Below are 12,125 nucleotides of genomic sequence, written 5' to 3' on the forward strand. Positions count from 1 at the left end.
CGAGTCGAGCGAGGCCGAGAATGAGAGAGATTTGTTCTTTTTGTGAGAGGGACAACCGAAGGATCCTGAAGGACCCAGAGACTTCCAATACGCATCCTGATGCGTCTTCTCTTGACAAAGAAAATGGCTGGGAGTTTGCGGACCTATTGCACGTGACTTGTGGTCACTGAAGTGCGGGACCTCACGCATGGGCACCACACGTAAGTGATAGACCTGTTGGTGTAAAAACTCGATTGATTATAATAGTGCATTAGAACAAAGTTTCCTATGGATTCAAGGGTAGGAAATCCAAATTAACTCATTTACATGACATTAATTTTTCCATGAAGCAAAGTTAACACATCTATCAATTGGTACATTTTGGAGTGACTAAGAAGGATCCATGCTTACTTATTCGTTTTCACGTGTTAAACTTGTCTAAATCCTGGTCAAACCTACGATTTGACAGAGATTCGAATGGGCGGAAAAATAAAAAAAATCAGAAAAATGAAAAACCAAAGCACATATTCAAACCAGAAAATCATGTATATATCTACCCCTAACCCTAAACTCTGTCTTATGAAGTCAAGCATGCATGAAGAGAATTGGTTTTTGGTTTCAAACATGCAAATTTCAAGAACCCTCCCAAGATTTACATTTTGGAGTGACTAATAAGAAGGATAGATGCTTAATTTTTATATTCGTGATTTAAATTTGTTTAAACCATGGTCAAACCTAGGATTTGGCCAAGATTCAAATGGGCATAAGAATTTAAAAAAAAATCAAAAAATGAAAAACCAAGGCACATATAGTCTTCTTATGTCATATAGTAAGCATTCTCAATTACGTTGATTTTAGAGTGACTAAGAAGGATGCAGGCTTCCCTTTTCATTTTCATGTTTTAAACTTGTTTAACTCTTGGTCAAACCTAGGATTTGACCAAAAGATTCAAATGGGCATAAAATTTCAGGAAAAATCAAAAGAATGAAAAAACAAAGGACATAGCATTCTTATGTCATATATATAGTAAGCATTCAAGTTGATAAACAAGGTCTAGACATATTTAGACTGGAAAATCATGTATATATCTACCCCTAACCCTAAACTCTGTCTTATGAAGTCAAGCATGCATGAAGAGAAGTGGTTTTTGGTTTCAAACATGCAAATTTTAAGAACCCTCCCAAGATTTACATTTTGGAGTGACTAATTAAGAAGAATAGATGCTTAATTTTTATATTCATGATTTAAATTTGTTAAAACCATGGTCAAACCTAGGTTTTGACCAAGATTCAAATGGGCATAAGAATTTAAAAAAATGAAAAAATGAAAAATCAAGGCACACATAGTCTTCTTATGTCATATAGTAAGCATTCTCAATTAATTTGATTTTAGAGTGACTAAGAAGGATGCAGGCTTCCCTTTTCATTTTCATGTTTTAAACATGTTTAAATCTTGGTCAAACCTAGGATTTGACCAAAAGATTCAAATGGGCATAAAATTTCAGGAAAAAATCAAAAGAATGAAAAAACAAATTAAGGACATATCATTCTTATGTCATATATATAGTAAGCATTCAAGTTGATAAACAAGGTCTAGACATATTCAGACTAGAAAATCATGTATATATCTACCCCTAACCCTAAACTCTGTCTTATGAAGTCAAGCATGCTGTAATATCCCAACATTTTGAAGCCAATTTCCTGGACATATTTAAGAAAAAGAAATAGAACTTTGAGGATAGTTTAATTATGCTTTTTAGGAATAGGAAGTGTTAGAGAAAAGAAAAGAAAAAGGGAAGAACTAAATATAGTGAGTGCGTACTTGGGTTGACGATCTATGTTTTTAGAGTTGTATAGTTGGCAGTAAAAAGCTAGTCACGTCCCTGTATCTTCCTATATCATGAACCAAGTGACGGGTTGGGCTGGGCTTCTTGTTGTTTCCGAGCTGGGCTTGTACAATGGTTGTGTCTCCACATATGTTAGGGTAGGTTTGGAAGCCGTCGCCACGATCTGCCCCCTGTAGTTTCCGTTTCCTAGTGCTAGCGCCCAGGCGGCCGCCGCTGCGTTTTCCCCCGTTCAACGCTGTTGCCGTTTGGTTGCCGTCGCCGCTGCATCAAGGCCTCGACGGCGTTCTCCGCGGACAGGTTCGTCTCGGCGTGAAACCCTCTCGCCAAGACTGCAAGGTGGTCGGGTATGCATAGTCCCAATCCATTCTCTGATTTCTTGGGTCATTAGCCGATCGCTCCTATTTTCTGTGTAGAATTGGCCTAGTGGTTTGCATCTCCTTTGTAGTTTCTGATCGTGGCTGCTGGCACCTGTATAATTGGTTGTGCTTAGTACTTTTGACATATAGTTTTGCTGCTAGTGGGGCTGTATTACGATGGATTTGCAAGTATTTGTGGAATCCTGGAAATTTCAGTTTTATTAGATTTCTAATCTGTTAGAAAACTACCCTGCTCCTTCTAGTTTCTGGGATATTTTCTTGTTGTACTTCCGTATTTCCTGGGAGTAAATCTTTTGGTCAAGCATCGAAGCCCTATGGGACTGATTCTAGTGCCCAGAACTCTGTTGTACTTTTAATGTCTTGTAGTGGCCATATTTCTGTAGACTTTTGATACAGTACAGTAAGCTTGTGCATCCTTGTCAGCCCATAGAAAATAGATTCTATCTTTCCTAGTTATTGCATGGTGAGTTAATTCCTTGGGCTGTACATAGATATATCTGGAGTGTTTGCTGAAGCGAGTCGGTGGCTTAACAGTTTTGCTCTTACTGTACGTGTTACTAAAAGATTACTATTAGAGGAAACAATAGTGGTCTTGAGCTGGTCATAGCCGGCAGAATCTTTAAGGTCCAGATTTACCTTGTAGTATTTAGAACTTGCCCTATGTTTATTTTTATGAAGCCTAGTGATAGAGTCTTGTGCGTAGGAGCGAAGATTTATTCTCTTGTATACTTTTGAAACGACGATGTGTTTTGAGTGTGGCATATGTTTTATAACAGGTGTTGGTACTTCCGGTTCGGAGTCCTACAATTCACAATTTGTGCCCCGCGGTTGAGGCAAGTGCATGATGGGATAATACATTGCATATTTCTCCTCAGTTAACTCTTATTTTCTAGCACATGTTGTTTATTCTAGTGACTGGATAATTTTTTTATGTGTGGAAATAAAGTGGATTTGGCAAAAGGATTCAAAGGTTAAAGTTGCGCTTGCATTTGCATAACATCTGAAAGAAAGTGCATAGTGTTGTGACCTACTGAGGTAGGCGCGCTGAGACCGTCAATGATGGGCCGAGGTCCACATTGTAGGCAACCTCCACAAGTTGGAGTGAGTGGATACCGATGGGTGTCCACTCAAGCGATACTGGTATACGCAAAGTAAAGTGAAAGTAAAGAGCATGTAGGCATACAAGATGATCATTGCGCTATGACAAGTGTACAGGATGAATTTTTTAGTTGTCCTGATTTATGCATGGCTTATTATTTCATTTTGTACTTGCGGAGTATTTTATACTCACCCTTGTTGCCTCTATGTTTTTAGGTAATCCTTGAGGATGACATGCATGGGAAATGGGAGTAGCACCTTCACCTTCATCACTTCACGTCTCACACTTTTATCACATTTTTCTTGGACCAACAAACTTGTCCGTTAGGAGTTATGCTCTTGGTTATAATTTATGTGGAAGTCTGGTTCTAAGACTGTGTTAGTTGCCTGTCCGGTTATTGTCATCCTGGTGGTATTACTCTTTTAGTAAATGTTTGAGGGCTGCATCTTCTGGTCGTGGTGATAGATTCTGGTTATATTGCTATACTTGTAATATGCTTGTCCTTAATGTAACCGTAAACAGAGGAAACTCTGTCAAATTTTTCCTAAACGCCTTGGTGATTTTATATTTGTAGTGAACGTGGTAGCACTCCAAGATCTAGTTGGTCTTGGGGTGTTACAGTTGGTATCAGAGCGGGCTTTAGGTCCGTGGTATGAAAACAAAATAAGGAATCTTAAAACTTGACACACTAGTGCACAGTAGGTTGGGTTGGGTCATGCATTGCATTTACGCTTCTATTGTACTCTTTTATTTTGATACTGTTTATGCCCTTAATTATATGAATGCTTGGCTGATATTTGATAATGTGATGTATAGTTATGCCGCCGAGGGCTAGAGGTCACGCTCGTGGCCGCAATACCCGTGGCCGCAATGCCCGTGGTCGTGGAGGCCACAATAACCATGGCGAGGAGTCTGATGTAGAGGTTGAACATAGTCATCATGATGGAGGCAATTCTGGTAATAATGATGGACATGATGGCCAAGAGACTACTTTGAAAAACTGGTTGGAACTAAAGGCTGGCGATTTCCATGGGAACGGGACACCGATGGATGCATCATCTTGGCTGAGTACCATGGAGAAGTATATGGCTGCTATGGAGTTACCGTCGCACAAGCGGGTTCTCTTTGTGGCTTTCAACCTTAAGGGTCTTGCTGATGCATGGTGGACAGGAGTTCGTGACGCATATGTTCCTGTTCATGGGGAGCCCACTTGGGCTGTTTTTGTGCAGCAGTTTACCGACAAGTATTATCCACAATCATTCAAGGACGAAATGTCAGAGAAATTGAAGAACATTAAGCAAGAAAAACTATCTGTAGATGAGTATGAGGCTGAGTTTAGTAAGATGGTTCTCTTTGTTGATCGTGTGAGGCATGATGAGGCAGAGAAGGCTAGGGCGTTCTTTCGAGGACTTAATTCTAGATACAGAGAGGTGATGGGAGCGAGGCCTCCGAATGACTACATGTCCATGGTTCAGCAGGCTAGAGGAATGGAGTTGGAAGTTCGACTCACTGCCATGGAGGACGGCCGTACAGGAGGTTCTAGTGGCACAGGTGGTGATCATAAGGGAAATAACCGTGGCGGTAGTGGGTCTACTCAACGACCCCCTTTCAAGAAGTTCAAGGGAAATCATCGTCCTCAACAGACAACAAAGTTCAAGCAATCAGGTTTACAGTCCTCATCAATGCCCCGTTCTTCTTCGGCGTCCACACCCTTGCGTCCCGTTCCAGGGCAGGGTATGATTTGTTTCAAGTGTGGTGAGGGACACCGTGCTTCAGAGTGCACCTGGACCGGGGAGTGTCACCATTGTGGTCGTCATGGCCACAAGGGGCGTGTGTGTCGGGAAAACCCCGCTTGTATTATCAAGTGGGAGACGACGCCTGCTACACCTACGGCTGGTCCAACTAGGGGGTCTGTTCATATGCTAGCAGCTGCTCCTACTTCTACTCCACAGTATCCACCAGCATGGGCACCGCCTTCTGGTTATGTATGGCAGGCTGTTCCGCTTGTTTCAGCTCAGTATCCTACACCGTCTGCTCCGCTTCAGTTATCTGCACCACCGCAACATAGTGTTGGGACTCCCTCTGCTCCACCACAACCTGGGGTCTATGCCATGCCGACTAGTGCTTCTTTGAGGCGTCCAGATGTCATTACAGGTACACTTCTGGTTGATTCTCATGATGCACTAGTTCTCTTTGATTCTGGAGCTACTTATTCATTCGTCTCGCTAGAGTTTGCAAATAAGGCCAATTTATCCCGACAAGAGATTGGACAGTCGGTTGTCGTTAGTTCTCCTGGCGGTCTTATTTCTTCTTCCATAGTTTGTCCTGGTTGTGTGATATCTATAGATGATCAAGACTTTGTAGCTAATCTTATGGTTATTCCGCTGAAGCCCTTTGATGTTATTCTTGGCATGGATTGGTTATATCGCTACCGCGCCGTGATATCATGTTTTTGGAAGACTGTCTCACTTCAAGCCCCATCCGGAGAGGAGTTGATCTTTCAGGGAACTGCCCCTCCACACTCTCTATTCGTCCTGGCTAGCTTATTCCCTGGGCAGCGAACAGTCAAGACAGGGTTTCTTTTGGCTCTTGCCGAGACACCGAGTAATACACATTTAATTGAAGCCATTCCAGTGGTACGAGATTACCCAGATGTATTCCCTGATGAGCTGCCTGGTATGCCACCAGAGCGGGATGTGGAGTTCCGTATTGATCTTATTCCTGGTACTCGACCTATATCTATGTCTCCTTATCGATTGTCACAACCATTTCAAGAGGAACTGAAGAAACAATTGGATGATTTGTTAGCCAAGGGTTTGATACGACGAAGCGTCTCACCTTGGGGGGCGCCTGTTATGTTTACCGCAAAGAGGGATGGTAGTTGGAGAAAGTGTGTAGATTATCGTGGTCTTAATGCGGTAACTATCAAGAACAAGTATCCATTGCCCCGCATCGAGGACTTGTTTGATCAACTGAATGGAGCTAAGGTGTTCTCCAAGATTGATCTCCAGTCTGGCTATAATCAAATTCGTGTGCGGGAAGAGGATATTGAGAAGACCGCCTTCTCTACCAAATATGGGCATTATGAATATAAGGTTATGTCTTTTGGACTAACCAATGCCCCTGCCATATTTATGGAGACAATGAACAATATGCTACACCGGTTCCTTGATAACTTTGTGGTAGTGTTTATTGATGATATCCTCATATATTCAAAAACAGAAGAAGAGCATGAGCGCCATTTGAGACTTGTGCTTGAGACTTTGAGGAAGAATAAGTTTTATGCGAAGCTAAAGAAATGTGAGTTTTGGCTTTCAGAAGTGGCTTTTCTTGGTCATGTTATTAACCAGCAAGGCATCTTGGTAGATCCTAGCAAGGTTTCTACAATTTTGGACTGGCCGAGACCATCCAATGTGAAGGAAGTAAGGAGTTTCCTAGGATTGGCAGGTTACTATAGGAAGTTTGTGAAGGATTTTTCTATTATCGCCAAGCCAATGACAAAGTTAACCCAAAAGGATGTGAAATTTCAATGGACTAGTGAATGTGAGAATAGCTTCTCTACTCTCAAGAATAGTTTGGTGACTTCTCCAATTCTTACCCTTCCTCAGCCGGGTAAGCGCTTCACAGTCTACTCGGATGCTTCTCTAATTGGACTTGGGTGTGTACTCATGCAAGATGGTAAGGTTATTGCTTATGCCTCTAGGCAACTGAAAAAGCACGAGCAGAACTATCCTACTCATGATCTAGAGCTTGCAGCTGTGGTCTTTGCACTCAAGATTTGGAGGCATTATCTTTATGGAGAGTCTTGTGATATTTTTACTGATCATAAGAGTCTCAAATATCTCTTCACACAGAAGGAATTGAACTTGAGACAAAGACGGTGGCTAGAACTGATAAAGGACTATGACTTGACTATCCAGTACAACCCAGGTAGAGCGAATGTGGTTGCCGATGCTCTTAGTCGCAAGTCTGTCCCTCCCACTTTAGATTGTCTTGTTGCTGATTTTGAACGGATGGGGATCTCATATTGTTTTGCTGGTGTAGCAAATGAGGAAACACAATTCATCCTGCAAGCTATTCCAGATAGAGTGAGAGAGGCACAACAAAGTGATCGAATGCTGCAACAAGTGCGAGCGCGGATCCTAGAAGGTAGAATTGGTGATTTTACAATAGATGGGACTGGGGCTGTCCGGTTTCATGGCCGTCTTTGTGTGCCACAGAAGTCTCAGGTGAAGGAGGACATTCTAAGGGAGGCACATCGTACCCCCTACACCGTTCATCCTGGAGAGACAAAGATGTATCAGGACCTGAAAAGGACTTACTGGTGGAAAAGAATGAAAGTTGATGTGGCCAAGTATGTGTCCACTTGTGGAGTTTGCCAGCGAGTAAAAGCTGGGCACAAGAGGCCAGCTGGACTGCTGCAGTCTTTAGAGGTTCCGGAATGGCCCTGGGATGACATTGCCATGGATTTTGTTGTTGGCTTACCTCGTACACGGAGAGGGAAGGATGCAGTTTGGGTGGTCGTGGATCGACTTAGCAAGGTTGCTCATTTTATTCCTATCCGCACCACCGACTCTGCAAGTGACTTAGCACCAGTATATGTGCGGGAGATTGTGAGGTTGCACGGGGTTCCTAAAACCATTACCTCTGATAGGGATGCTAAGTTTGTATCAAAGTTCTGGGAGAGCTTGCAAAGTGCCTTGGGAACGCAATTGAGACTTAGCACGGCGTTTCATCCCCAGACAGATGGCCAATCAGAGCGTACAATCTAGACACTCGAAGATATGTTAAGGTGTTGTGTCCTCTCTTGGCAGGGGAGTTGGGAGGATCACTTGCCACTTGTGGAGTTTGCTTATAATAACAGTTATCAGGCTAGCATACGGATGCATGGTTTTAAAGGCGTCGCCTAGGCGTCGCCTAAGCGACGCTTAAGCGTCCGGGCGTTCCAGGAGGGCAAGGCGTCGGCGTCGCCTTTGTTTTCTGCCCAAGGCGTCCAAAGGCGTCTCCAAGGCGTCCAAAGGCGTCGCCTAGGCGTGAAATCGCCGCCTTGCAAGAATCTGGACGCCTTTGTTCTGTGCGCGGGAAACTTTGGGCTGGCAGGAGGGGAAAACAGAAATGGCGGGCTGGGAGGGAAATTGAGGGCCATCCATAGGGGAAAGAGAGGGAAGAGAGAGAGGGGGAGCTCCTCTCACGCGACCTCCCCAACTCTGGCCAGATCTGCTGCCGGGTCCTTCATCTCGCCGGCCTCCCCAGCTCCGGCCAAGCTTCTGGCCAAGCTTCTGGCGACTCCTCCCACTGGTACATCCCTCTCCCGGAGGGGAAACAACGTACAGCTTCCATGACAGCTTCTCTTGGTGGTGTCTGGTGTGTGTATGTGATGCACTTCTTCTTGCCTGCTTTGCCTCTGCTTGCCTCTGCTCATCCTACCTAGCTGATGCTTTGCTTCCAGCAAGGCAGCCTCAAAGGCGTCGCCTTGCAATGCGCCTTGAGCGCCTAGGCGTTGAGGCGCCCCCCCATCGCCTTGGGACGCCTTGGCGCCTTTAAAACCATGTACGGATGGCACCCTACGAGGCCTTGTATGGAAGAAAGTGTAGGTCTCCCCTATGTTGGGATGCCGTGGGCGAGAAGGCAGTGTTAGGACCAGATTGGGTTCAGCAAGCCACAGAGAGGGTAGCAGAGATTAGACAGAATATGTTGGCAGCACAAAGCAGGCAAAAGAGTTATGCTGATTCCAAGAGGTCGAATGTTGAGTTTCAGGTTGGTGAGGAAGTACTCTTAAGGGTGTCGCCCACTAAAGGGGTTATAAGATTTAACATCAAAGGAAAGCTTAGTCCGCGGTACATTGGACCTTTCATGATAGTGGAACGAGTAGGAAAGCTGGCCTACCGACTTGAGTTGCCCGAGACAATGAAAGGCGTGCATAATGTTTTCCATGTCTCTATGCTGCGGAAGCATTTTCGTGATACAGAACGACAGATTACCATGGAACCATTTACGATTGAACAAGATTTAACCTTTGAGGTTCGCCCTATGAGGATACTAGATGAGTCCGAGCGGGTGATGAGGAATAGGACGTTAAAGTATGTGAAGGTTCTTTGGTCGCAACAAACCGAGCGTGAGGCGACTTGGGAGCTCGAATCTCGCATGCGTGAGAAATATCCAGAATTGTTCATGACTGGTATGTGATTCATGGTTGTGATATTATATGTTATGTTTAGTTTGGCGAGTAGAAAAACGAGGAAGAATTCGGGGTCGAATTCTGTTTAAGGGGGTAAGAATGTAATATCCCAAAATTTTGAAGCCAATTTCCTGGACATATTTAAGAAAAAGAAATAGAACTTTGAGGATAGTTTAATTATGCTTTTTAGGAATAGGAAGTGTTAGAGAAAAGAAAAGAAAAAGGGAAGAACTAAATATAGTGAGTGCGTACTTGGGTTGACGATCTATGTTTTTAGAGTTGTATAGTTGGCAGTAAAAAGCTAGTCACGTCCCTGTATCTTCCTATATCATGAACCAAGTGACGGGTTGGGCTGAGCTTCTTGTTGTTTCCGAGCTGGGCTTGTACAATGGTTGTGTCTCCACGTATGTTAGGGTAGGTTTGGAAGCCGTCGCCACGATCTGCCCCCTGTAGTTTCCGTTTCCTAGTGCTAGCGCCCAGGCGGCCGCCGCTGCGTTTTCCCCCGTTCAACGCTGTTGCCGTTTGGTTGCCGTCGCCGCTGCATCAAGGCCTCGACGGCGTTCTCCGCGGACAGGTTCGTCTCGGCGTGAAACCCTCTCGCCAAGACTGCAAGGTGGTCAGGTATGCATAGTCCCCATCCATTCTCTGATTTCTTGGGTCATTAGCCGATCGCTCCTATTTTCTGTGTAGAATTGGCCTAGTGGTTTGCATCTCCTTTGTAGTTTCTGATCGTGGCTGCTGGCACCTGTATAATTGGTTGTGCTTAGTACTTTTGACATATAGTTTTGCTGCTAGTGGGGCTGTATTACGATGGATTTGCAAGTATTTGTGGAATCCTGGAAATTTCAGTTTTATTAGATTTCTAATCTGTTAGAAAACTACCCTGCTCCTTCTAGTTTCTGGGATATTTTCTTGTTGTACTTCCGTATTTCCTGGGAGTAAATCTTTTGGTCAAGCATCGAAGCCCTATGGGACTGATTCTAGTGCCCAGAACTCTGTTGTACTTTTAATGTCTTGTAGTGGCCATATTTCTGTAGACTTTTGATACAGTACAGTAAGCTTGTGCATCCTTGTCAGCCCATAGAAAATAGATTCTATCTTTCCTAGTTATTGCATGGTGAGTTAATTCCTTGGGCTGTACATAGATATATCTGGAGTGTTTGCTGAAGCGAGTCGGTGGCTTAACAGTTTTGCTCTTACTGTACGTGTTACTAAAAGATTACTATTAGAGGAAACAATAGTGGTCTTGAGCTGGTCATAGCCGGCAGAATCTTTAAGGTCCAGATTTACCTTGTAGTATTTAGAACTTGCCCTATGTTTATTTTTATGAAGCCTAGTGATAGTCTTGTGTGTAGGAGCGAAGATTTATTCTCTTGTATACTTTTGAAACGACGATGTGTTTTGAGTGTGGCATATGTTTTATAACAGGTGTTGGTACTTCCGGTTCGGAGTCCTACAATTCACAATTTGTGCCCCGCGGTTGAGGTAAGTGCATGATGGGATAATACATTGCATATTTCTCCTCAGTTAACTCTTATTTTCTAGCACATGTTGTTTATTCTAGTGACTGGATAATTTTTTTATGTGTGGAAATAAAGTGGATTTGGCAAAAGGATTCAAAGGTTAAAGTTGCGCTTGCATTTGCATAACATCTGAAAGAAAGTGCATAGTGTTGTGACCTACTGAGGTAGGCGCGCTGAGACCGTCAATGATGGGCCGAGGTCCACATTGTAGGCAACCTCCACAAGTTGGAGTGAGTGGATACCGACGGGTGTCCACTCAAGCGATACCGGTATACGCAAAGTAAAGTGAAAGTAAAGAGCATGTAGGCATACAAGATGATCATTGCGCTATGACAAGTGTACAGGATGAATTTTTTAGTTGTCCTGATTTATGCATGGCTTATTATTTCATTTTGTACTTGCGGAGTATTTTATACTCACCCTTGTTGCCTCTATGTTTTTAGGTAATCCTTGAGGATGACATGCATGGGAAATGGGAGTAGCACCTTCACCTTCATCACTTCACGTCTCACACTTTTATCACATTTTTCTTGGACCAACAAACTTGTCCGTTAGGAGTTATGCTCTTGGTTATAATTTATGTGGAAGTCTGGTTCTAAGACTGTGTTAGTTGCCTGTCCGGTTATTGTCATCCTGGTGGTATTACTCTTTTAGTAAATGTTTGAGGGCTGCATCTTCTGGTCGTGGTGATAGATTCTGGTTATATTGCTATACTTGTAATATGCTTGTCCTTAATGTAACCGTAAACAGAGGAAACTCTGTCAAATTTTTCCTAAACGCCTTGGTGATTTTATATTTGTAGTGAACGTGGTAGCACTCCAAGATCTAGTTGGTCTTGGGGTGTTACACATGCATGAAGAGAAGTGGTTTTTGGTTTCAAACATGGAAATTTCAAAAACCCTCGCAAGAGTTACATTTTGGAGTGACTTAAGAAGGATAGATGCTTAATTTTCATATTCATGTTTTAAACTTGTTTAAATCATTGTCAAAGCTAGGATTTGACCAAGATTCAAATGGGCATAAAAATTCATAAAAAATCAAAAGAATGAAAAACCAAAGCACATAGCATTCTTATGTCGATCATATAGTAAAGCATTAAAGTTGATAAACAAAATGTCTAGAC

General features: G+C 43.3%; 1 protein-coding gene across 4 annotated transcripts; it reads left to right on the top strand.

Moving 5' to 3' along the window:
• The first annotated feature begins 1,678 nt into the window (after window positions 1-1,678).
• Window positions 1,679-11,779, top strand: LOC139833042 (uncharacterized). 4 transcript variants are annotated; one of them, XM_071823148.1, is made up of 4 exons: window positions 1,679-2,169; window positions 3,517-5,455; window positions 10,908-10,964; window positions 11,446-11,779. In XM_071823148.1, exons 2-3 carry the CDS (start codon window positions 4,120-4,122, stop codon window positions 10,961-10,963), a joined length of 1,392 nt encoding a protein of 463 aa, XP_071679249.1. In that variant the 5' UTR covers window positions 1,679-2,169; window positions 3,517-4,119; the 3' UTR covers window position 10,964; window positions 11,446-11,779. The 4 variants fall into 4 exon arrangements, 2 of the variants coding, with proteins under 2 accessions (XP_071679249.1, XP_071679250.1); XR_011748079.1 differs by lacking the exon at window positions 3,517-5,455 and adding an exon at window positions 2,979-3,035 and having other exon boundaries at window positions 1,680-2,169; XM_071823149.1 differs by lacking the exon at window positions 10,908-10,964.
• Window positions 11,780-12,125: the final 346 nt, after the last annotated feature.

The sequence above is a fragment of the Lolium perenne genome, chromosome 7, assembly GCF_019359855.2.
Source record: "Lolium perenne isolate Kyuss_39 chromosome 7, Kyuss_2.0, whole genome shotgun sequence".
Classification (NCBI taxonomy): Eukaryota; Viridiplantae; Streptophyta; class Magnoliopsida; order Poales; family Poaceae; genus Lolium; species Lolium perenne.